This window comes from Sminthopsis crassicaudata, chromosome 3 (genome assembly GCF_048593235.1).
Source record: "Sminthopsis crassicaudata isolate SCR6 chromosome 3, ASM4859323v1, whole genome shotgun sequence".
NCBI classification, from domain to species: Eukaryota; Metazoa; Chordata; class Mammalia; order Dasyuromorphia; family Dasyuridae; genus Sminthopsis; species Sminthopsis crassicaudata.
The window spans coordinates 473,371,924-473,399,146 of record NC_133619.1 but is presented as its reverse complement, the minus strand read 5'-3'; the positions used below and the strand labels follow the sequence as shown (position 1 = coordinate 473,399,146).

The 27,223-nt window shown below is 32.4% G+C and overlaps 1 protein-coding gene across 3 annotated transcripts in view; it reads left to right on the top strand.

Moving 5' to 3' along the window:
• PDS5B (PDS5 cohesin associated factor B) overlaps positions 1–27,223 on the top strand; it is a 209,402-nt gene that overhangs the window by 59,732 nt on the left and 122,447 nt on the right. For all 3 annotated transcript variants that reach the window (XM_074303509.1, XM_074303508.1, XM_074303507.1), the window contains 6 exons: positions 2,293–2,496; positions 10,169–10,255; positions 10,367–10,464; positions 11,356–11,482; positions 13,780–13,860; positions 23,003–23,143. In XM_074303509.1, coding sequence (XP_074159610.1) covers positions 2,293–2,496; positions 10,169–10,255; positions 10,367–10,464; positions 11,356–11,482; positions 13,780–13,860; positions 23,003–23,143 — 738 coding nt within the window. The remainder of the gene's footprint in view (positions 1–2,292; positions 2,497–10,168; positions 10,256–10,366; positions 10,465–11,355; positions 11,483–13,779; positions 13,861–23,002; positions 23,144–27,223) is intronic.

The window sequence follows — 27,223 nt, the reverse complement described above, 5'->3', positions numbered from 1 at the left end:
AATTTGGACAGGATAATATTTAAAGGCTTCCAACTCAAAATCTTTCATCCTATAATCAGATTTTATTGTTTTTCCAGGTTGTGGATGATTTATAATTACTGAGACTCAGTAATTGTGCATTCTTACTATAAAGATATTAAAAAGCTTGTGGACAATAACAGCACAGAATTCCTTTTCATTCTGAATGGCAAAGAAAGCCATTCATTTTAGGGGTGATTACCATTGAGATAACAGATCTGTCCACATAGGAAGGACTAACTTGGAATAGCCTATTTATTTGTTAATTTTCCATAATTTAGAGTTTATCACTATTTAAACTAGCCATTTAGAGAAAAATAAAAATTTATATTTTTTGGATATGTACAAATAGGTTTAATCTTTCTAGACTCTTTAAATTTTGTTTTACATTATTATTTCATATTGGTACATTTATATCATTGGTGGGGTCATCACCCTTTCTGAGTAATACACCAGGCTTTAAAGGTTGCCTTATTATTCATACCATTACCTAATTTTTAAGCCCCTGACACTATTCTTGGAGTTATCTGGGTATCTTCCTGATGATTCTCTAAGTCACCAAACTACTTTTTACCTGAAGAACAACTCTGAAGTGGGATGGAAATACCTAGTACAAGTTTAGGTCACTTCTGCTCAGGATGGACTAGCAAGTGCTGCATACCTTTTGATATTGTACATTGGTGTAGGAAACTTCAGTGTGAAAGTTTTTTTCCTTGAAGAAGATGGACAATTTCCTATTAATTTAGAGAATTGCCTTAGAGCATAGAGATTTATAGTCAGAAATGGCTCTTAATATACTACTGTATATTTGCATGTGTATGCCTAATAATAGCTAGAGCAAGTGGTCTCTTTTAGTCAAGTAAGAAAGTACTGAATGGATTTTAACATGTTAGCCTACTTCATTTGCCCACATCTATGTTATGTATAAAATCCATGGTTGCATATCTAGTATGTCACAGAGACAGACTTTAGAATCTACTTCTTGATCTAGCTCTATTCTATCATTCTGTCTTTCAGCTCTGCATATATATCTATATCTATATCTATATACATAGATCTATGTGTATATATATATATATATATATATATATATATATATATATATATATATATATATATATATATATATATATAATACTTGTTTGATAGCTATAAATAAAAAGACCTGATAATACTTTTTGATTTGCATTTGTAGCACCACCTAGTGGAAGCCAAATGGGGGATCCTTTTCTTTTAGCTAAATACCAATAGATAGATATTTCAATATAAAATTCCTTTAGCTACAAAGTTCTCTTAATTCTTGTTCATTAGACTGTAGGCTCCTTGAGAATAGGAAATATGTTTACCTTTCTTTATATACCTACTGACTGATTGGCTGACTGAATATACACTAAACCATGATGTCTGAACACTGTTTTAATATAAGTCATTGTAAACAATTATTCTGGAATTAAATTAGATTTGATGATTCTGTGTCCTTAACAACCTTTCTTGTGGCTTCTAATTCACTTGTTTATTATGAAGTGATTTTAGAGAAATATAATGTTACCTAGCTTTTTAATTCCCTTTTCTCTGCCACATAAGACCCATTATGTTATATTGGGGCAAAAAAAAAAAAAAAAAAAAAATGGAGTCCATAAACCAGTGTGCTATATTTTTCGTCAGTGAGGTACTATGGAAGTTGCCATTTGTGACATTGGGAGTGTATAGTGGGCATACCTCTCCTCTTTACAACATAGATATATCACCTATAAGTTTCTTTAACTTTCTTTTGTTCTTTTAAGAAAAATTAGTCCGTAGACTTTGCTTTTGGTTCGACAGTCCATATGGGAAGCCATGCAATTTTATTTTGCATTATTTTCCTTCCCATTTTATTTAAGGGAAAAAAAAGATACTAAAGTAAAAATAATAAAAATTTTAGAATATGTGTTCAGTATTCACAGAAACAAAACAAAAAACAAAAAAGTCTTAGTTCTAAGAGTATAAAATGTTATGAGTTCTTTTCTAAGTAAGTGATCAATTATAAATCTTAATCTTCTGAACAATCCAAATCATGTTAAATAATCCTGAAATTTTATTCAGTTATTGAATAACATTGCTTATGGTTCCTTTATTATATGTGGGAAAATCCAAATATATTTCATGATTTCTAGTTTCTGGAATAAAAAAGGAATGATATGTATTGATTATAAAATAATGTAATCAATATTTCTTACCTAAACATTATTTATAAGAAGAACTTTCTTATTTGATTGAGATTCTATTTTTATGTAGATGGTTGTAAAAACCTTCATGGATATGGACCAGGACTCAGAAGAAGAAAAGGAACTGTATCTAAACCTTGCTTTACACCTTGCATCAGATTTTTTCCTCAAGCATCCTGATAAAGATGTTCGCTTACTGGTAGCATGTTGTCTTGCTGATATTTTTAGGATTTATGCTCCTGAAGCACCTTATACTTCACCAGACAAACTGAAGGCAAGTATGATGTATTTTTAAACTTCTTCCCAGGTTAATGCTATGTTGTTGCTTTTGTTAGTTTTTGACTGTTTTGAGTTATTTTTATTTAAGGTGTGACAGTAACTATCAAAGTAATCATTAAAGAATTTGGTATTTCTTAGAATGCTGTTATGCTTAGACAAGTTCCTTATTTCTTTTTTATTTTGCAATTCTTATTTTGCAATTTGATTCTTGGAGAAGTTTTTTCGAATCCTAAAGTTAAAACTTATATTAGTACTCTATTATTTCTTTAACTCATTGTCAGCTACCTCTTAATTTTTTTTATTATGAAATAGAATATCACCAATAAATGTGAATGTTTCCCTATGCAAAGGTGGCCAGAAAAATGGAAATTATGGTTGAAACCATGAATCTATTTTTAGAAATAGGACGTAAGGATTGAACATGTGATTTCATTGGTATAAGAAATTCCCCCTACCAATATAGATTAGTACCTTCTTTGCAAATTTATAGTTTTTGTCTAGATCTGAGGTATCTTATATGTGGCCAGCAGTAGGGAAATTGTGGTGATACACACTTGAGTACAACTTGAACCTTGTTAAACTATAATTGGGAAATATTATTAACAAAGCAAAATAAAAATAGAATAGGATATAGATAATGTTAATAGTTGTTTTTATAAGTTAATGTACTACTCTCAGAGATACTCTTATGTACAGTTTAGTGGCTCTTTTCAATTTGCATTTCCATTTCCAGAAACCCTGGTCTAGATCAGAGTTTCTTAAACTTTTTCCACTTGCAACCCCTTTTTGCCTGAGAAATTTTTACTTGACTTCAGGTATATGGTTAGTAAAATAGATATACAAATCAAACTTTACTGATAAAAAAAATCATAATTTTGTGATTACAAGAACATAGTGTTAAAAAGCTGGGATCTAGAGCACTAAACGGTTAAGTAATTTGCTCACTTCCATAGTCTTTATGTGTTAAAGTTGGAACTAGAATTTAGATCTTTGTAACTCTTAAGACTGGCTCTCAACCCACTGTAACTTTTTTTTTTTTTTTTTTTAATTATACATGTGGTTGTGTGTGTGTCTGTTAAAATATTATATAATACCAGCATTTCCCTACTTGTCTGTCTCCCAGGCTTTCTTCTTTTCTGTACTTTGCATTTTAAAAATATTTAAGGATATTCTTTTTCTTATCACTATTCTTATTCTCCCCCATTTTCTTATCTCCCTAAATAAAGTCTTCTCTTAACAAAAGTATAGTCAAGCAAATGTTACTATTGTAATAGTTATAGATATCTCCTTCTACACCAAGAAGAAAGCACACTTCCTTCCAAATCCTAATTAGTCATGGCATTGATTAGAGTGTTTTTATATCAGAAGTGTTTTCTTTTACAATGTTGTGGTCATTGCATAAAGAGTTTTCCTGGTTTTTCTTATTTTTACTCTATATAAATTCATATAATTCTTCCCAGGTTTCTCTGCATCTATTTCTTTTATCATCTCTTATCACATAGTACCATTGTTATATTTATTTCTTATAGTTTGTTGAACCATTCCTCAATTAATATGCACCCATTTGTTTCATTATTTTCTACAACAATAAGCAATACTGAAAAAAAAATTTTTAACACATGTTCTTTGTTTCATCTTTGGGAGGGAGTGTGTATTTACCCCATAGCGGTATTTATTGTTCAATCAAAAAGTATATCACATTTAGGGATATGGTTCCAAATGGCTTTTTAGAATTGTATTAATTCATAGCTATAAACATCAGTGCTCTAGTGTTTTCTCTTCCCATGATTTCTTCAACAATGTCATTTTTCTTTTTCTTTTCTTTTTTGGTTATCTTTGCCAATCTGATGAAAGTGTGAAGTAGAATCTCAGAATTATTTTTATTTGCATTAATGATTTTTATTGTGGAGCATTTTTCGTATGTTTTTCATAGTTTCATTTTTTCCCTTAAGACCTACCTATTAATATGTCCATTGCTTATCTGTTGGGGAATAACTCAATTTTTATATATTTGTATATCTTGAATGTAAGACCTTAAATTTGGTAAATTAATTTTGGAGATATTTTTCCCCCACTTAAATTTTTTCCTTCTGACTTGCTTTTTTTTTTTTTTTTTTAAACACTTGTCAATTTATATAATCGGAAATGTCCCATTTATTTCCTGTGTCCCTGTTTATCCTTTGTTGTAAAGGTTATCTCCTTCTATTTTATTCTTTTGTTTATGATATGATTATTTATATATTGGTCATATATCCTTCAGAAGTTTATTGTGGCCTAGTATCTCAACTATATTGAGAACTGAATCAAATTAATAAGAATACAAGTCATTCCAATTGATGAGTGATCAAAAAATAGAACAGATTTGAGTCAAAATTAAAGCTATCTGTAGTTATATGAAAAAATGCAGTAAATCACTATTGATTAGAGAAGTGCAAATTAAAACAATTTTGAGGTACTACTCCATACCTATATCAGATTGGCTAATGTGATAGAAAAAGAAAATTAACTGTTGGAGGTGATGTGGGAAAATTGACAAAATTAAGCATTGGTGTTTTTTTGTTTTGTTTTGTTTTGCTTTTTTTACACTCTCCCCACCCCCTTGCTGAGGCACTTGGGGTTAGGTGATTTGCCCAAGAGCATAACAACTAGGAAATGCTTGAGGTCAAATTTGGACTCAGGACCTCTTGACTTCAGGTCTTGTGCTCTCACTGCACCATCTAGCTGCTCTTACACTTATGCATTGTTAATGGAGTTGTGACTATATCCAAAGTGCTAGAAAAACCATGCATACTCTTTGACCCAGAAATACCACTATTAGGTTTGTATTCCAAAAATATTTTAAAAAAGAAGAAAAAAAAGGAACTCTATGTACAAAAATATTTATACCAGTCCTTTTTCTAGAGGCAAAGAATTGGAAATTGGAGAATAGCCAAGCAAATTGTGGTGTATGATAATACTGTGTTATTGGAAATAAAGAGAAGGATATGCTTAGAAAAGTCTAAAAAAACTTCCATGAACTGATGCAAAGTGAAATGAGCAGAACCAGAAATTTTTACACAAGAACAGCAATAATTGTATAATGATTAACTGAATGACTTAGCTATTGGCACTATAGTGATCCAGATAATTCTGAAAGACTTATTAAAAAAATGCTATCCACCTCCAGAGAAAGAGCAGAATGAGTCTGAATGCATATCAAAACATACTTCTAAAAACTTAAAATTTTTGGTTGTTCTGTGTCTTCTTTCACAGCATGACTAATACAGAAATATTTGTTGCGTGACATATATGGCTATATAAAATTGCTTATTTTTGAGGAAGAAGAGATTTTGGAATTCAAAGTAAAAAAATTGGTTTTATATGCAATTGGGGAAAATAAAATATTAAAAAAAATTTATTGTATCAAGTATAAGAGTCTAATTTCTAATTCTAATTTCTCCCAGATCTTTCTTATTTTAACTGTCCTTATTTTGAGATTGAATCTAGGAATTCTTTGGAAGATAATCCCCTTTTAATTTCACCCCCATATTTTGAAGTTATGTTCATTATTTAAAATTTAAATGTCTTTTTTAAGAATATGAACATAATTCAGTTCTTTAAGATAAGTTTAGTTATCATTAGAAGGTGAGGTCCTGGTAAAAGCTGTGTGAATAGTAGACATTCCTGCAAAAGAGAAAAAAGTTGTGCTTAAATGACAAATAGTGATGCTAAAAAGAATTGAAGGATTTGATAAGCAAACTAGACATAAAATAAATGTTCCATTTCTTAATTTGTGAACTCTGAGATTCTCTTATATCATCTTTTATCTTTCTTTTTCCTTTGCTTTAACACCTAACCCTATTGTCTTCACCTTCTAAACATACTATCCTTTACTTCTTTGCCAGGCTAGCACTTTTGCACTCTGTACTTTCCTTCTTTCCCCATTTTGATATCATGAACTAACTTAACTCCATGTTGCCCTCTTATGTCACTTTCCTATTGTTCTTTTTCTACCAAACGTTGTCTTGGATTACTCCCATCATCTACTGTCTTTGCTCCCATTTGTGTGATGTTGAATGAAGCTAGAGAAAATCACAAAACCATATTGACCAGGTCCCCTATAAATTAATGCTAATTATCTTAAATGTGACCCAGCAGTCATTTATTCCTTTGTGGTCAGTTCACAATCACTAGAGACTGTTTTTCTAAATCTTTTTATTCCTTTTCTAATCTTTTAATAGCATGCCCTTTCCACACCCACTCAGCTAAAGGACTTTGCCTAATTTTCCTGGAAAAAAAAAATTGAGACCATTTGTTGAGAATTCCTTCTTATCGCTTTGTCCTTATCTCATATCTTATAGATGTCTTATGCCACTATCTTTGCCTTCATTCCTACATTACATATTTTTTTGGCCTTTGTCTGTGCCAGAGCATATGCCTCTACTTCCACAAATGATCCTATTCCATTCTGCCTTCTCCAGCAAATTGCTCCCTTTGTCATTCCATTCTATTTCTGTCTATTGGTCTTTTTTTTTTTTTTTTTTTTTTTTTTTTTTTACCTCCTCAAACACAGAGACAGCAAAGTGGCACAGTGGATGGAACACTGGGCTTGCTATTAGGATAACTTTTGTGATCTTGGGCAATTCACTTAGCCTTTTATTTACTTCAGATTTCTTAGTTGTAAAATGAAGATGATAGTAGCACTTATTTCCCTGACTTGTTGTGAAAAACAAATGAGAATTACTATGAAGTACTTAGCACAATGTACACTCTGGCATGTAGTAAATGCTCATTTCCTTCCTTTCTTCCTTCTTTCCAACATTACTATACTTCCCAATCCTTATAAAACTGACTTGATACGAGCAGTCTCCGTTCTTCTGTCATATCTTTCTTCTTTGTGGCTTATTTCCTCGAGAAGACTAATCATTTGATGGCTTCCATTTTTCTTTCCCCCACTTACTCTCTCTGGTGTCTTTAATCTTGTGTCTGGTCTCATCATTTAGCTGAAAATGCCCTCTTTAGAGTTTTCCAATGATCTTTTAATTGCTAAATGTAACAGCCTTTTCTCAGGCCTCATCATTCTTTGTAGCCTTTGACACTATTGATCACCCTCTTCTCCATAATTTTCCCTTCTCTCTCTAGGTTTTTGTAACAGAGCTCTTTCCTGATTCTCCTATATATCTTGACTACTCATTCTCAGTCTCCTTTACAGGATCTTCATCTAGGTCATGCCTACTAAAAGTGAGTGTCTTCCAGCACTCTCTCCTGGACCCTATTTTCATCTCATTTAGTGATCTCATCAACTCCCTTGAATTCAGCTGTCACCTTTATGCTCAAATCTATTTATTTAGCTTTAATCTCTTTTTTTGACCTTTAGTCTGACATCTCCAAATGCCAAATGTTTGCTTTCTGATCCGGATGCCCTGTAGACATGTTAAAGTCATCATGTCCAAATGAAATTAATTTCTTTTTCTCATAGAACCCAACTTTTTTCTTTACTTTTCTATTATTGTCAAGACTGCTACAATTTCTCCTGATCCCCCAGAGTCAAAATCTTGATATCTAAAACTCTTCTTTCTCACCCCTCACACTTAATCCAATCCAATTGCCAAATCCCATCAATGCTACCTTTATTACATCTCTAGAAACAGTCCCACTCCTTTCACCTCAAATTCCCTCTTGTCCTTTCAGTCTGGTGCAGACCTGTATTACTCCAAGCTTAGACCCTTTCAGTAGCCTGCTAGTTGGTCTGAAGTCTGTTCCTTTTCCAGTTTATTCCTATTCTAGTGTAAAAGTGTATTTTCATAAAGTGAAAGTCTAATTATGTAATCCCCTTCCTCAAAAATGTCAGTGGTTCTGTTATATCTGTTCGACTTTTAAAATACTTCATAATCTGGTTCCTTGTTACCTTTCTGATTGTCTTATGTTTTATTTCCCTTCGTTAATTTAACTGTCCAGCAATACCAGCCTCCTTTTTGTTCCTTGGGAAAAAAAATGCTCTTTGTCTTCACTCTGTATTTTCATGGTCTGCTGCCAGAATCCTTTCCCTCCTTTTCTCCATGTTCTGGTTTCCTGGCTTCCTTTAAGTTCAAGTTAAAATGCCTATAACATATGCTTCCATAAGAAGCCGTTACTTACTTAACTTCTTAATATTAGTGGTCTTGCTTTGAAATTCCAGTTTATCCTGTAATAGCTCTTTGCATGCTTTTCACTCCCAATTTGATTATGAGCTCCTTAAGAGCAAGAACTAACTTTCTCCCCCCCCCCCTTTTTTTTTTTTTTTTGTATTCTTAGCACTTAGCACAGTGTCTAGCACATTTAAACAGGTACTTGATATAAATGCTTGCACACTTGACAAGTCAAGAGGGATCTGTTTGTGAATTGGGTACTATAGAATTATCATTATTGTTCTACAGATGAGGAAATTGAAGAATAGAAAGATTTAAATGGCTTACCAATGTCCAGTGTCAGAGGTGAGATTTAAACAAAGTCAGGGGCTGTATAAGCCAGAGGTGAATAGGGTCTGCTTTTCAGGCATGAGGCATGGCTAATGAAAAGCACAGAGATGGAAAGAAATCGAGAATGTCTTGTGTGAGGAATAGAGGAAGGACCAGTTTGGCTAGAAAATAGAGTCCAATGAAGAGGAATCATGTATAACAAAGTTGGGAGAATAGGTTGGGGCTAAACTTTGAGATAATTTAAAAGCCAAACAGAAAAATTGATAAATTATTTGGAAGTAATAAAACATAACTGTAGCTTATTGAAAAGGGAACGATATAATCAGATTCTTATTTAAGAAAAGTCCCGGGATGTATCTGTGTGAAAGCTGAATTGGAGTAGGGAGAGGCATAGATAGAGAGGAGATCTTTATTATTATGGAGGTGAGAGTTGATTAATGCTCAAGAGAATAATAAAGGGCAGATATGAGAGGTGTGGAAATAGATGTAGCAAGATTTGATAATATAATACTTATTTGCAATTTCTCTCATGGGTGATAAGAGTCAACAAAAGAAATAGCATAGAAAGAAATCCATGGAGAATAGAATACACAATACTGTGGTAATCCAGAGGTGGGAGGTCATGACATAGAGGATAAATGTAAAATTCATAACCTATATTAAAAGTTTCTCAAGTTAGTTATGTTCCTGTAGTCTTCCAAGATTAATGAGGTTATTAAGCTTTTACCATATTAGCAGTCAGCCTTCCCACTTTTGTTTAATTTTTATTTTTATGAGTTTCTTTCAAGTGTGAATTCTTTGATTTTGCATACATTGTTTGGTTAAGTGACTTGCCTTCCCACATTTGTGACATTTCTTTTTTTTTTTTCCCCTGAGGCAATTGGAGTGACTTGCCCAGAGTCACACAGCTAGAATATATTAATTGTCTGAGATCACATTTGAACTCAGATCCTCCTGACTTGAGGGCTGGTGCTCTATTCACTGGGCCACCTAGCTGCCATTTATGACATTTCTTACATGAATATATATACAATTAAAAGTTCTGCTAGGCACTATAACAATGTTAAGAGCTTATTCTGTCTTATAAAAGGTAATTTCTTACTGTTTTTATTGTGTCATTACTGTGTCATAGTTATGATTTTTAACTTATCTTTGTGTGTATTTGTATAAAAATGAATAGGATTTAGCTTTTCATTTGGTGTGTAACTGAACTGTTTTTTTTTTTTTAAGGATATCTTTATGTTTATAACAAGACAATTGAAAGGATTAGAAGATACAAAAAGTCCGCAGTTCAATAGATATTTTTATTTACTTGAGGTAATATTTTATAGCTTTCATCTTTATTGTTAAAACTTTTTCTCAGATCTTTATATTTTGAAATTTTAGAGTTAAATTTTTCTCTCCATGTTTTCAATTTTTTTATTTTAGAACATTGCTTGGGTCAAGTCCTATAACATATGCTTTGAATTAGAAGATAGCAATGAAATTTTCACGCAGCTTTATAGGACTTTATTTTCAGTCATAAAGTAAGTTAATTTTATTTGATATCTATTTTTATTTCAGGATATGATTTGTTTGGATGTTTTGTTTCAGATTTAAAGCAAATTGTAAAACTCAAATTCTTTAGGTTTTGTATTTAAATAATTTAGCACAATAAAGTAGTTGGTAAATTGTTCAACTATATTGATAAAACATAATACATGTAGGAGAGTTTTGTAAATTTGTAAATAATGTGTTATTTTAAAATATTTTAAGATAGATTTTTATTTTTTCAAATAGCGTGTATATACTCCTGATTCCCTGGTTGCCTTTTGTCTATCTTGTTGGCTCAAGGATGAGTATTCATTTTAACGTATTGCGGCTTTATTATATGGTTTTGGAATTCCAGTTTTTAGTAACTTGTCATCAAGCCTTTCTTTCTGAATGATATCCACATTGTTTTTCCCAGACTGAATCCCACTTCATATTAGATAATACTTTTGAAATAGGTTAAATGAAGTTTAATTTTGCAGTATGATGCTTTAGAAAAATGTATTCCAAAGCCAATGTAATAATTTTGAATTGTTAATTATTTTAAGTTATCCCTTTTTTCATTGGTGTGATTAATTGAGGGTTGAAGGTATTTAAAAATGTATTATTAGGAATGATTTGTTACAATGAATTTTATCAGAACTATTTGCCTTGTAAATTTTCAAAATGTTTTGTGGAATATTTGGTTATAATTAATATAAAGTGATAAGAAATTGACTGCTCTGTTGATAATACTTTAAAACACAAGAAGGGGCATAAAAGCCTTAAAGTCTACTTTATTATTTTCCTATTGTTTTATAAAATACAAACTTGGTAATACTCTTGTGATTAAATTGTTATCTGCTTTCCTAATCCACTAAAAATATCGAAACTTTCTCTAATTTTAGCAATGGCCATAATCAAAAAGTTCATATGCACATGGTGGATCTGATGAGCTCTATTATTTGTGAAGGAGATACTGTTTCTCAGGAGCTTTTGGATACAGTTCTAGTAAATCTGGTGCCTGCCCACAAGGTAAATTGGAATGCACTCTTCATTTAACTTAAAACATTTGATAATCATGTACTATGATTAAAGTATTGTGTTAAGTGTGGGGTTTAGAAAAAGTTATTTGTACTCTTAAGAAGTTACAGTCTAGTGAAATTATGAATATATATTATTTTAATACTTGAGCATATTTGTGTCCAGAATTTAAAGTTTAAAAAAAGTGATTTAAATTTTAATTTAAACTTTTAGTATGGTATTGTAGGAAGTAGATGTGAAAACTCAAAATGAGCTCAAGTACACCTTACAAAAGTCAGAGCATATCCTTTTATCCCTTATCCTGGCTATGAAGGCTCTCCTCCATGGCTGGGATGATGAGGTTAACATTCTTTCCCAATTTTCCAACAACATTCATCTCTTAAAATGTCCATCCTCTTGCCACATATATTGTATGACTATTAAAATGAGCCTGAATTCCTCCTGGGGAGAAGTTAATATTTATGAAGTATGTGTACTCTAGCTAAGTTATGATCTTTGTCCTACTTAGATTTTTTTTTTTTTTTTTTAAATACACAACTAGTTCTTTCCAGTTTTACCTAGTTTCAACTGGTTGCAGAAGTTCTTCTGCTCCCCCTCCTTTGAACTTTTTTCCGTTCCAGACTTCTGGTTTTCTTCTGTTTATTGTTATTTTACAGCTCTGTATGAATTAATTTGATTGTAATAAATATTAATATAATTTTATTGAAGTATTATGGTTTTAATATTCCTCAAATAATTGACAATTAAAATTGTAACTAAAAGTTTCATATGCATCTGACCAAATATGACTAATTTTTCATGGAATTGTCTTGGCATCTTAGTAAGAAACAACATAAATTGTATTTTAAGACTCTTTTGTAGTTTTGAAACTCTTACATCCTTTTGTGTTATATAGTCTTTATATATATATATTTATATATATATATTCTAGTTTAATAATGAAACAGATTTTGAGATAGGGCATATGATTTCATTAATATAGGGAACTTCTTGGATGAGGAAACTATCTTACCATTTCATACCTTTTTGTGCGCTTTCTTTCTGTAACTTTTGTCTCAGAAAATTGCCTGAAGAACTGAGAGTTGAAGGTATTTACATGAGTCTTATATATTAATGTATAAGAACACTACAACAGGAGAGAAAGGAAACTTTATGGTGGCGGAGGGGAGATTTATAGGGAAGAATCTTTCTAGGAATACACACACACAGACACACACACACACACACACACACACAGTATAAAAAATTGGACTTGTTAAATTTGTAGATTTAGCACCCACTCCAACATAAAGTTCTTTTTGGTTTGGCATTTAATATTAGTACTTCAAGAAGATATTTCTTTTGAGGGTTGTCTTCCCCTTCTCTCCCTTCCCCCCCGCCTTTTTTTTTTTGACTGAACCAGAATTTAAATTTTACTTTTATAGAGGATAGAAGGTCCTCTCCAATTCTAAATCTATGATTCTTTCTGTCTCTAGTTTGTTTTTTAATAGTAGGCTCTAGGACTGGAACCGTTAAAGAGAAGCAGGTTTTTGTTTCTAAGAATGGAATAATCATAAAGAAGGAGAAAGAATATAAATGGATAAAGGATCTAACCATTTTTATGTAGGCATTCAGGCTGTGTACATATAAATAAGTGGCATAAGTTTGTGAAAAGATCATAGAATTAGCATTCAGAAAACCAAAGTTTTAGTTCCATTGATGGTACTATCTTTGTGAACTTGGATTATTTTCTTGTTCTGTTTTCCATTTATAAAATGGATGTTGAGTGGAGAAGGAATATATGTAAAAGGGCTTTAGAAAATATCATGCAACTAGTTATTATGAGGTATGAACTTAATGCCTATGAAATGCATAACAATATGATAAATGCTGGGGATAGAAAGAGACAAGAGACTACACACAAATACAGTGGTAGAGAGGTGTCACAAGTATGTTATTTTGTCTTTGATTCTGAAGTAAACTCAGCTTAATATTTTCATTTTGTAATTTCACATTATCAATTAAATTCATCCCTCTAATCTACCCATGGGGTATCCAGTTGGCACAGTGGATGGAGCACTGGACTTTAGTGGAAAACAGTCTTCAGACATTATCTTGGATAAAGTCCCTTAACCTTGTTTGCCTCAGTTTCTTCATCTGTAAAATGAGCTGGAGTGGCAAACCGCTCCAATATCTTTGCCCAGAAACCCCAAATGGTGTCATGAAGAATTGAAAATGACTAGAAAACAATTGGAAGGCTTTATTAGTTTATATTGATTAGAGGTATTTGTTATATTTATATTTTTCAGAATTTAAACAAACAAGCATATGACCTGGCCAAGGCTTTACTGAAGAGGACAGCTCAAGCTATTGAACCATATATTACTAATGTAAGTCTTGAATATATACTTTGTTGTCAGTTAATGTAGGCAGAAGTTTTGAAATTTTAAGAAATTACACATACAGAAATCATATATTTCCTTTTCCCCTTCTATTTAAAGAAAATTATTTGGTTTCATTTTCTAAAAATTTATCACTTTGTTCCTAATATTATTGATGATTTGGATGATTTGGATGTACTTTTCTCATTAGAAATATAATTTATCAGCAAACATTTATTAAGATAATGACATTGTGCAAAGTACTGTGCAGCAGTTCCTATTGTCAAGCAATTTATATTCTTAGTGACTAAAACCACTAAGTAAATAAAGACAAAGTAATACAAAGTACTTTTGTGAAACAGTTCTCAAAATAGAAGCAGGGACATTAGACACAGCTTGGTTTTGGTGGGGGGGGGTACCTAAGTTGAAATGTATGTGAAAGAAACTAGGAAGTTTTTGAGATAAAGAGGTTGTGTATTCCAAATATTGGAGTCATCTTGTGCAAAGGTAAAAGGGATAATATAGTTAAATGTTGTGTATAAGAAGCATGCTTTTCTGACTAAAATGAAGGGTTGTATAAACTGGGTAGAGCGAAATAAAACTACAAAGGTAGGTCTAAGCCACTTTGTGATAGGAGGCTTCCTGCCAACACAGAGTTTTTTTTTTTTTTAATTTTGCCCCAGAAGTAATAGGGTGCTGTTGAATATTTGTGGAAAAGGGAATGGCATGAATTTGAACCATCTAGCTCACTTCACACCTGAAAAGGGGTTCTAATAAAATAACCCCAAAAGTAGTCTTTTGTGCATTTTTTAATATGGGGAGACTTTTCAAAAGCAGGCCATTTCACTTTGGCATAGTTTTCATTGTTTGGAAGTTATTCTTTACTTGAAGCCAAAATTTTCCTTTTTTCGATTTTGAGTTTTGTTCTCTTGGGCCAAACATTAAATCTATTCTTTTTTCACAGGGGAGACTTTTGAGTACTTGAAGATACTATACCACATTGCCCTTGAGTTCTTTCCTTCAGCTGATCCTCATACAATGTTACCTCATCAGTTTTTACCATTATGCTTGACTTCCTTAAGACACTCTCTAGCTTGTTGTTGTCCTTTCTAAAAATGTGATAGTCAGAATTCAACACAGTTGGGGTCAGAACATTGGGGTCAAAACAGATAGAGTAATAGTAGAATTATCTCAATGACATCCCTGGTTGCTATGTCTCTCAAAAAAGCCAAGGTCACATAGACTGCCATGTAAATAAAAGCCAAGGTCACATTGACTGCCATGTAACACACTGCTGATTTATATTAAACCTGTAGTTCACTAAAATCTCCAGATAATTATCAAATTAATTGATACTTAATCATGCCTCCCCCATCTTGTACTTGTGAAATTTATCTTTTTTGAATCCAAGTATAAAATGTTATATTTTTCTTTTTTGAAATTTCATTGTAATAGAGATTCAGCCCAGTTTTCTAATCTATTAATATCATTTTGGCTTGTTATTCTATTATTTAATATGGTATTTTTCCCTTATGCTTACTTTTGTGTCTGCACTTTTGAGGACCATGCCATCCATACATAATAAGAGTCTCTTACATACAAATTAGGGCAGCTAGGTGACATAGTATCACACCTGGAATCAGGAAAACTCATTTTCCTGAGCCAGCCTCAAAGACTTAACTGGCTGTGTGATCCTGGGCAAGATACTTAACTTTGGTTGCCTTTGTTTCCTCATCGTAAAATGAACTGGAAAAGAAAAAACAAATCACATTTTACCAAGACAACAGATCACAAAAAGAGTTGGAAATAATAATAGCAATGTTAAAGTTACATAGGGATTATAAAGATAATTAGACAGTCTCTGCTTTTAAGGTGTTTATATGTTTACATTAGAAAAGTACACAAATAATTATAGTTTGTAATTGTGTCAAGAATCTGTTATTTCCTTAGTTGAGGCAAATTGTAGTCCATCCATAACTTTGTAGGTAATGTTAGTAAGTTGCCTAAGACTCAGATATTAAGTAATCCATCTATAGCCATGCAGCTTTTAATTGTTTGAGGCAGGATTTGAACTTAAGTCAAGTTCAGTGCTATTCATGTTCACACTGATATTGCATAGCATTTTATACATCCATTATCATGGAATACCTTGTGAGGTAGACAAGTGTATATTTTTACAGCTGTGCTCAGATAAGCATGTGGTAGTCAAGTAGAGATGAGATGAGTTAGCATTGTACAGTGGAAAAGTACTACTCTGGAAGTTAGGAGAATGGAATTTGAACTTTAGCTTTAATGCTTATGGGGATATGTGATCTGAGATGCATCACAATCTCTATGAGCTTTAGTTTCCTATAAAATGAAGGAGCAGATGATTTTTAGGGTCCTTTTCAGTTGCCATCTCTTAAGTCATTGATGTAAAAAGATCAAACAGAACAGGTCCAAGCAGAGCATTTCACTGAAGATCTTTTTCTAAGTTGGTATGACTACAATACTCTTTGGGTCAAGTCATTTAACCCTTTCTTTATTTAATTATATTCTTATTTAGTTCATAGTCTCCATCTTTTCTTCAAAAATGGAGTTACATTATATTTATCATATTTCCCTGATCTGCTAATTTTAATAACTTTCAAAAAAGTCTGTAGTCAAGTTGTACTGGCATTATGACCATCACTTCCTTTCCCAGATGTTTTCTAATTATCTTTATAATACTATATTTTAGAATTTTTCTGAGAATCAGTTCATACTCACTGGTCAACTCAAAGGATATGTTGTTGAGTTGTGTATGTCTTCACATGTACACATATGGAAGTTGTCTATTAAGATGAGCATTGAAGTTAGACTAATTGAACTATTGTCCAAGGGAGATAGAGAGAGAAGAAAGGAAGAAGAGAGGATATTAATCCATTGAAGGAACATGAAAAATAGTCAGGAAAAGAACCAAAAGAAAATGGTATTATGCAAATTCAAATGAATATTTGTAGTTCTTGACCTTCTCAAAAAAAAAAACCAAAACATTTATTTATTTTTAAATTTTATTGGAAGACAACCATGACATAAAGGAAGTGATGCCTTGATACCCAAGTGAATTAGATTTGAATGAGGGAAGACTGAAAAGTTACCAGCTTTCTCCTCTGGAGCCATCTAGATCCAGTGGCCAGATATAGATCGGATGGCTTGAGATTACTCTAGATGCTGTAAGACATATTGGCCTTTTTCAACTAAAGTCTTTAATGGGTCTCACTTTGACTGAGGCAACTGCCCATTCAGTGATTAAGGCTAGGTAAGAAAGATATGAGGCAAAAAAAAAATGGCCTTTTGTGCTTATTTCAAAAAAAGGAATTAAATTGGGAGAGGAAGACCTGCAAGGTTTCTAGCTATGGTCCTTAAGAAAGAAATCTAGCCTATGAACTTCAAGGTATTATAAGGAAGAAAAGGAAGTTGTGTTGTCCTAGGCACATATGCTGCATACACTGATCCATTCTCCCAGTTTTGATGCTGAGTTTCTACAGATGATTTTCTGTTATTTTTACAATCAAACTTCTCTGATTACCCCTTCTGGATATGCTTTTGATATGTTAAATGGGATGAAAGAAAAGTTGTGGAAAATGTCTGTTATTAGTTATCATAGTCATCATTAGTTATTATAAATCATTGCATTTAAAAAGATTCAAGACAAATAATCCTGGGTAATCAATCATTTTACTAATGATTCCAGCATTTGAATAAAAAGATGGTCATTTGGCTTCTCTCTTAAACCAAAGTCAGTCGTGGCAGTAGGGCTCAGTTTACATGTCCTTAAAGAGTGGTTGACCACAGAGTGGCAATCGAGTCTGATTGGTTAATTATTAATGATGGAATGAATATTACAATGAGGGACTGGAACTGAATTTTATCTCCTCTCAAATCTGAGCAGAACACAGAAAGTACCCCACCAGGATAGAACAGAATAGCCACCCCACCTTGACAAGTCTTGAGAAGAAAATTAATCTAGTCGGGTCAGCTAGGTGGTGCAGTGGACAGAGTACCAGCCCTGAAATCAGGAGGACCTGAGTTCAAATTTGGGCTCAAGTCACTTTAAACTTCCTAGCTGTGTGACCCTGGGCAAGTCACTTAACCCCAGTTGCCTCAGCAAAAAGAAAAGAAAAAAATTAATCCAGTCTCGTTTTCTGTAAAGTCCTTCTAGAGAATAAACTTTAAAATAAGGATTTAGAAAAGGGGGAACTTTTATTATTAATAACACTGTCTTACCCTTATGCAGATTTTGGCCCATTTTGTTTTAAAAAGTAATTTTAAAAATTTAAAATATGTGTACTAATGATTGTCATGATCGTATAATATTTTTATTGCTTTGGGGAGCATTTAGGTAAACAGTGTCCTTTTTATTTTATTTTTTATGACTATAACATTATGTACATAATTGGGGTTATAAGTTTGGTTTATTAAGAAAGTAGCATCTGGGGAATGTGTCTTTTCAGACTTAACAGTCACTCTTACAGGCTTGTTTTTGTTGTCTTTGACTAAAAAAATTTTTTTTTTTCTATTTTGACCAGTTCCATTTTGCTCTGGGTGAAAACAACTTTATTCATGTGTTTTCTCATTTCCTAACTTCATCTTTTAGGCCTTTGAATGACTACTTTTCTGTGACAGTGGTCTCCCAAAGCAAGACACTTGACTTCCTCTTGAGGCTATGACTTAAAGCAGAATTTCTTTTACAAAATCATTAATTCTTAATAATCGGTGTTGGTGCAAACATTAGAAAGGAAAACACATATTGATCATTTTTTTTTGACTAGGAGGAAAAAAAAGGTGTGCTTTGTTACAGACATATAAAGTCTAAGAAAGTACTAAGAAGCTATTTCTACATGAAATGCAAAATCAATGAGTAAAATCCCTTCCCACTTATTAGTATCTCAGAATGACATACATTAATCTCCTGCCCTTTTATATAGAAAAAGAATTAACCTCTTTAGTTTTTTATTTTTGTCATACTTTTTTCAGAAGCCTATGGTGAGAAAGATAAAGAGAACTGTCAGAGCAGAGTTTCTTTCAATTGGTTCTCCCCCCATTTTTGGGTTCTTGTTTCTCTATTACTTCCTTATTCTAGAGTAGTGCCAGACTTGTAGTTTGAAGATCTGAGTTTGATTCCTGCCTTGGGCACTTAATAGCTATGCAACCAAAGGCAAGTCAGTTAATCTCTCTCAGCTTTAGTTTCTTCATCTGTAAAGTGGGGATAATAGTACCATTAAATGAATATGTAAGCTCTTTAATAGAAGGAACTATCTTCCTTTTTCTGCTTGTATCTTCAGTAATACCTAGCACATTGTAAGTGCCTTAATAAATGCTTTTTTATTTATTCATTCAAATAATATATAAAAAACAACTTTCAACCTTTAAGGCCAGCTATTCAGAAATTTTGTAAATATAATTAAAAATAAACTTCCTTTATTAAAAGCAGTAGTTAACATTTATATAATGTTAAAATTTGCAAAATGCTTTACATGTATTATCTTTGATCCTTAGAATCATGTGAGATAGTACTATCTCTTTTTTACAGATGAAGACTCAGGCTGAGATGTTAATTGATTTGTTTCAGGGTCACATAGCTATAAGTTATCAGAATTCAAAATCAGATTTTCATTCCCTTTAAGTGCAACATTTTATCCATAGCTGTATAATGATAATTATTCAAAATTATCACTTTAACCACAAAGATATATATATATAGTCAAAAAGCTCTAAAATTTTACCTCGAACCCTTAAGTAAAACTAAATGAAATAACAAAAAAAGGCCACCTCCAAAAAAATCAAAACTCTTCATTCTGTGACCCTTTTTCATCTTGTTGGAATTTTGCCCCCTTTGATATGCTTTTCCTTTCTTTTTTACATAATTGTTACCAGGATGTGTGTGTATCATACACATGCACACAGATAATATACACAGATATTAGGGTGTTGTTTTTTTGTTTGTTTGTTTGTTTGGTTTTTATTTATATTGATCACTTTTTTTTTTTTTTTTTTTTTTTTTTAATGTGAGAACTAAGTTGTTAAAAGTCCCTTTTATTACACAAACTGCAGCAGTGGGTATCCTATAGACTTTGGTCCAGCTTTATACTCTGAGGTCCTGTTGCTGCTTACTCCAGGTTTGAAATGTTTTGTTCTTCTAGGATCTTAGGAATACCTCAGTCATGTAAAAAAGTCAAACTTGCAAAAAAGCCTTTAGAGCAATGAAAGTGGTCTGATATTGGTACTATTCATACCTGAGGTTTGCAAGTTAATGTTCTCTACACAGCTATAGGCTTGCTCATGCTTGGAATGCTAGTAGACCTTTGCTGATTTCATTCCTTTTCAGCTAATTTAAGGTTCTGCAGGTTCAGAGGTTCAGAATTTCATTTGTCTTTGATTTGAGCTCTGATTTATTACTTAGCTGCAGGATGCAGACTGCTGGATTTGAGATACTGCTCCAGGGTCAATCACAAAGCTACTTTTCACTTTTATTCTTGTAGAGTACACAGCCTCAAACATCTTGACTTGATCTGCAGCTATTGCTGTTATTCTTAGTTATGTTTCCTCTTCAGTTAATTCTTGATATGGGCACCTAGCTCTGGAATCATAGTGACAGAGTTCCAGGTGACTCCTGATCCTGCTACATATGGTGTTAGAACCTTCCCTTCTACAGAAGTCTCCACTTGATCCAGGATCATATTGTTTCTTCCATTAGTACACAGAAGTAGATCCAGTTAAATATACATCCATATACACACACATATCTATATGCTGGAGGACTTTATGCTTCCTTCTTTCCTGCCTATAAGTTTCACCAGTATCCATAGATAGCTCTGTCTCCTTATGTTTTCTTGGACTGGAAAAATGATTAACTTTGTTTTTCCCTTGTATTTCCTGATCACTACTCTTTCTAGGTCTTTGTTGGAGTAATTGGGTGTGAGGGTGGAATTTTAGATTGGAAAGTTGGCCTGTATGTTTCTTCCTACTCTGCCATCTTTGTAGTTTTTCATCGTCTTTTGTAATGGCATAGTAAGTACCTAAATTGATGAAGTCACAGATTTCTGAAAGTATCAAAAAAAAAAAAAAACACCCAAAAACCATATCCAGTTTATGTAGAGGTAGCTAGGTAGCACAGTAGACAAGTGTCAATCCTATAATCAAGACAGGAATCCAAGTTTCACCTCAGGCATTAGTTTTGTGATCCTGGGCAAGTCCTTTAACCTCTCTCAACCCTGTTTCCTATAAGATGATGATAATATAAGAGTACTTACTCTGAGGGTTGTTGTGAAGTTCAGCTAAGGTAAAACATTAATACTGTCATCATTATTATCATTGTTACGTAGTATAATAGAAAATGTAGTTGCAGAATTATTTACTCCAACTAGATAAAGCACCAGTAACTTACATTTGTATAGCTAAATATTTTTCTCACAAAAACTTTATAAGAAAAGTAGTTCAACTGTTACTTTTTCCTTTACAAATGAAGAAACTAAAGCTCAGAATGATTAAGTAATTTTAATTCTGTCACACTTCAAGACTTAACTTTAGGTCTAACTCAAAACTGGGTGTTCTTTATATTTAATTATGCTATCTTATATTGCATTGTTTCAGGGAGTCATTCACTTCCATATTGACTCTATTTGCTAATGTGGTTAGATTTTATAATTCTTGTACTAAGCCCTTAATTCTCCTTTCAGTTATTTCTTCCATAACTCTCATTTCTTTTCTCTAGTTCTCTCATTTTATTTAATGTACAAACTCATTTTTTTTAAAATTGCTTTTATAGGAATTCTAGAATACTTTATGCTAAGCTTTATAATGTTTTGGAGTCATTCTCTTGTGAGTTGGTGTTTGGTTTCCTTTGTGTCATAAAAAATTTTTTTCATAAGAGTTTTTTTGTTATTCTCTTTTTATTCCTTTTTGTAGTCTTAATTCCTCAATTGAAATTTTGTGTTAGGGTTAAGCTCTGTGTACTTTTGGAAGGAATGTTGCAGCTTGAATGATTCAAGCCTCTGTTGTCTGGAAAATGCCATGGCATAATCTGTGTTGATTGCTGTGGCTTTCAAGAATCAAAGGGACAGCTCAAATTAGGGGGTTTAAAACTTTTAATGGATTCTAAACAGCTTGATTTAGGATAAAGTTTTATTGCTGCCCTCCTGAACTGTTCTAGACTTTTGGGTCTAGGTAGTATAATTGCAGAGTTGAGGAAGAGTTCTTTTGGACAGTTATTGACCCCAAGTCCTATTAGTTTGTGGGGAGAGAGAGGGAGAGGGAGAAGGAGAGGAGAAGTGGGGAGGGAAAGGGAAAATATCTGATTTTTGTTGATGGTTTCTAAACTGGTCACAGATTTGTAATCATGGACTAGAAAAATGACCCCCTTTGGTTTGTCTTCCAATTTTGTAATCTTTAGATTTTACATTCTTCTCAGATAGTAATAGTTGCAAAGAAGGGCTGGATTGTTTTTCTTCCTAGAAATATTTTAAAAAGTTTAGAAATTAAATATAGCAAGCTAAGTATATTTGAAGTTAAATTTACAGTTTTTCTTTTGAAGGATATTACATATGCACTGAAATAATGTTAACAAAAAAGGATATTTTTAAAAGATGCAAAGTGCATTGTGAGCTTAGATAGCATAAGGAAAATATTTCCTAGGGGAGGTAATGTTTCATTTGGGTTTCAAAGGATGGATAACTATATTGGAGGGCATTATGGGGATTGGGAATATTCTGAGAAAAGGCAATAGAGATATCAAATTAGGTTTGTCAATATAATAGATCAGTTTGCTTATTAGCATATAGAAGAGGCAGTATGAGTAAGGAAATAACTTGGGAATGGATTGTTGGTAAATGAATATATATATATATATATATTATATATAACCATGTGTATATATCATACACACATACATATATACACAAATTATGTATACATTTTATGTTAATATCCATATAAGCACATCTATATGTAGGCCTTGGTGAAGTCTTAGTCATTTGGAGATCCTTGTTCAGAAACTTGGAATCCTGTACGTACTTAGGAAATTTGTATAATAATGTATCATGCAATGATAAAATATGATTTTATAATAAAGTAAGTAGAAAATAAAAATTTTTTGGTGTTTGTAATGCTGACTATTTTATTTTCTTTCAAGTTTTTTAATCAGGTTCTCATGCTTGGAAAAACATCTATCAGTGATCTATCAGAGCATGTTTTTGATTTAATACTGGAGCTCTACAATATCGACAGTCATTTGTTACTATCTGTTTTACCACAGCTTGAATTTAAACTGAAGGTAACTGCATTTAAAAAATTATATTTGAACTCGTTAAAATAGTATTTTTTGGTTTTTTTGAGTTTGATATTTTTTAAATGGCCTAATATAAAATACTTTTTTCTTTAGACAGAAATATATGATAAAAATTACCAAAAAAAATTTTAAAAATTTATTTCGTTATTTAAAATTATTTCATTTCTGGATATAACTACTGTTCCTCACATCCTCTCCAAAGGAAAAAGAATAATTTACTTTGCAGAGCTATATATCATCCAATGGAGGAAAATGGATTTTTACTGTGGTAGAGCACTTAGAAACATTTCTGATGAAAAGATGGTAGAGTTGAATAGAAACTTTTAAATACATACATCAGAATCCAGAGAAACCAAAAGGTAAATTTTTTTTGAGCAATTGGAAGGAGTTAATAAGATTTCTTATAAGTAGAGTATAGGAAAAAAGGATGAAAACATGGAGGAAAGTTTATTTTTATTATTATCTGTCGGGACCTACAATTTTATTGGTATAAAGAACTGCTGGTGAAGAAATTTTCTTTACCTGTATAAATTGACAGTTTTTGTCCAGTTTATTTGCGTGGGTCACTGAGGAATCAAGTGTTTTGCGTAGGGTAACAAGCTCATGTAGGGTTAAGCTGAAGTGAGCATAAACATAAATCTCTTCAGCTCTCCTCTAAAAAAAAAGAAGAGGAATCTTAGTAATATCTTTTGTTTTTATGTAGTCTAGATTTCCCAGTAATTTTTTTTTCCTTTCCACTCCCTTCCAGAAAGTCATCCCCTATAACAAAACCTATTTTTAAAAAATTTACTTTAGAAAGAGGAAAGAGAAGAAAAGTTTCTGTAAAGATCATCAGTACATCAGGATAAACATTATAAACACTATTTATACCCAAAGATCTTGTCATTTCTATTTTTGGGGCCAAGCTTGTTCTAATTTGCTACATCCACTTTAGATTATTAGGGATAAATATTTATTGTTTATATTCTTATAGTTATTGTGTATATTGTTTTCCTAGTTCTGCATCCTTCACTTTGGATCAGTTCACCCATACTTCAGGATTCTCTGTATTCATCTGGCTTGTCACTCTACAATTAGTCATTTCCCCCTCTCTGTTTGAAGATGACATGGTGGTTTGCTTGGAAATTCTAGAGAATGTGTAAACAAATTGAAATAATTAATAGCAATTTTTCAGGCTCCAAAATAAACCCACAAAAATAAAAAGTATTGCCATATAATAACAACAATACACAAGACAATAACAGAAACAAAACAATAAAGTTATAATAATAAAAAATCCACAAGAGAATACTCAAAAGGGATAATCTCATTTAAAACAACATGATGCATAAAATATTTGAGAGTCATTTTACCAAATCATACTCAGTTTAGGTCAGTTGCAAAATAATCTTTAAAGAAATGAAGAACAGCTTAAATTGGGGAAGGAATATTTAGCATTTGTGACTTGTGCCAATATCTTGAAAATGACAAAATTATTAAAGTTAGTTTACAGATCTAATGCTTTATCAGACTACCAAAGGAATATTTTCTAAATGCCACCTGCAAATGAGATATTGGGGTACGTGTGCAAACTAACATTCTCTAATGTTGGGGAACTCCAATTCTAAAATTCCTAAAATTTTTAAAATTGGGAAAAGATAATCTAGAATCCTGTACTTAATGTTGTCCTAATTTCAAAAAGACAAGACAAAAATATGACTTTAGGATTCTAAAGTCAAGAAACTAGTTAGAAACATGGAACTTCTGAAAGGATAAGTATTTATTTAAGCACTTAATATGCTAAAAGCTCTACAAATATCTTATTTGATTCCCCCCTCTACATTCCTGTGAAATAAGTAGTACTATTATCTCCATTTTATAGTTGAGGATTTCAAAGATTAAATAACTTGCCTTGATTAAATAACAGCTATTAGATTGGTGTCTCAGGGAGGATTTAAACCGATGTCTTCCTGGCTCTAGGCCCAGGGGTACACTATAACACTCTAGACCTGCCTTTCGGGTGATAACCACCTTAAACCTCACTTGTTTATTATTTGGGTTTTGATGGCTCAGAGGGTAAATAAAAAGTGTTTTCTGTCCTGGCCAGAAACCTCAAGAAAACTTGAGGGTTTTCTAGTCCTGACTTGATTGTTCTGAGAAGGAAAAGTAGACCAGACCATTTTTTTTGCCTCAAATTTTACCTAGCCTTAAATCACTAACAGGTAGTTTGCCTTAAACAAACTGAAATCTGAGAAATAACTTAGCTTGAAAAGGCTAAGGTCTATCACTGCACTTTGGGCCATCAACAGTTATCCTGACCTATATATCTTGCCATTGGACTCTTGATGTCTCTGGAGGAGAGTGAGACTGATGACTTTGCACAGTCCAACTCACTTAAATCCAATTCACAATGGAAATCACACCATCATGAAAGTTACCTGAAAACTATATTTTTGTAGTACAAGAGGAATAAATGTGTAATTGGAAATCAGAGGAGAGCAAATAGTTCCCAATCCTCATAGCAGAAGAAAAGGGAGTAAGGGATACCAGAAAAGGGCATGGAATGGTAGGGAGAGAAGGTGCAGCAAAAGTAGGAAAAAAGACAAGACCACCTTCCACAAGGAGGAGCAAAAAGTTCCCCTTGGGAACTACTAGACTGAAGGTATCTGCAAAGGACTCCAGCCACACAAGCATTACCTCAGCCTGGCACAGTTGACTTGTACTTGGTTTAATTCCCCAAGAACACAGAGAGAATCTAGCGTGGAATGCAGCAACAAAGTGTCAGCTCAGGGGGAGCTTCATTCTTGATGCATGCTTTGGGTTCAGTGTTTCTGGAAAATATAGAAACTTAAAAGACAAATTTAACAGCTCCTAACAAAGTCAAGACATCACTCTCATGATATTATTGGTCCTCTTTGAAGTATAAATAGCAAACAAAGTGATGAACCTATTTTATGATAAAAGTTTATAACAACCAGGGTGGAAATCAGACAATCCTAATTTCAAATATTGATATGGAGATCGCTTTTGTAATGATAATAGAATTAGATCAAGAAAAATAGATATTTACTAATTCATTTTTTTTTCTAGTAATACACATTGCTTTATGAATCATGTTGGAAGAGAAAAATCATAGCAAAAGGGAAAAACCATGGGAGAGAGAAAAAAGAAACATAACAGAAAAAAGAAGTGAACATAGCATGTGTTCATAGCACGTTCAGTCTCCTCCTCCTGGATGCAGATGGCATTTTCTGTCCAAAATCTATAGGGATTGCTTTGGATCATTGAACCACTGAGAAGAATCAAGGAAGATCAACACACATTCTTGCTGTTAATTGTGTACAATGTTTTCCTGGTTTTGCTTGTTTCAGTTAGCATCAGTTTATGTAAATCGTTCTAAATCAGCTTGTTCCTCATTTTTAATAGAACAATAATATTCCATTATCTTATCCATATAACAAAAAACTTGTTTAGTCATTCCCTAGTTGATAGACACCTATTCATTTTCCAATTATTTGCTATCACAAAAAGAGCTCTTACAAAGATTTTTTGCACATGTGGGTCCTTTTCCCTTCTTTATGATTTCCTTGGGTTACAGATCCAGTAATGGCTCTATTGGGTCAAAGGGTATGTGGAGTTTTATAGCCCTAGTTCCAAATTGCCCTCCAGAATGGTTGGCTCATTTCATAACTCCACCAATAATGCATTAGTGTCCAGTTTCCCCACTTCCCCTCCAATATTTATTAATTATCTTTTCCTATCATCTTAGCCAACCTGAGAAGTATGCCAACTCTCATTTTACAAGTGCATTGAGGTGAAGTGAATTTTACAAGTTAACAGAGGAAACACTTTGCACCATCACTAAGGTTCTTTTTAAATTTATCTCACACTCAGTTTTTGAGGAGATACATATAGGAAAGTAATATATTTGATTTTATAGAAAAATGTGAGATTTCATAAGACACATGGATGTTGTTTGGGAGAAATACTGTGTTAACTGAAATTCATTTGCAAAGATTTTTACACAATCAGATTAACAGGGATAACAATTTTAAGGGACTATTTTATTTTTTTTTAAACTTATCT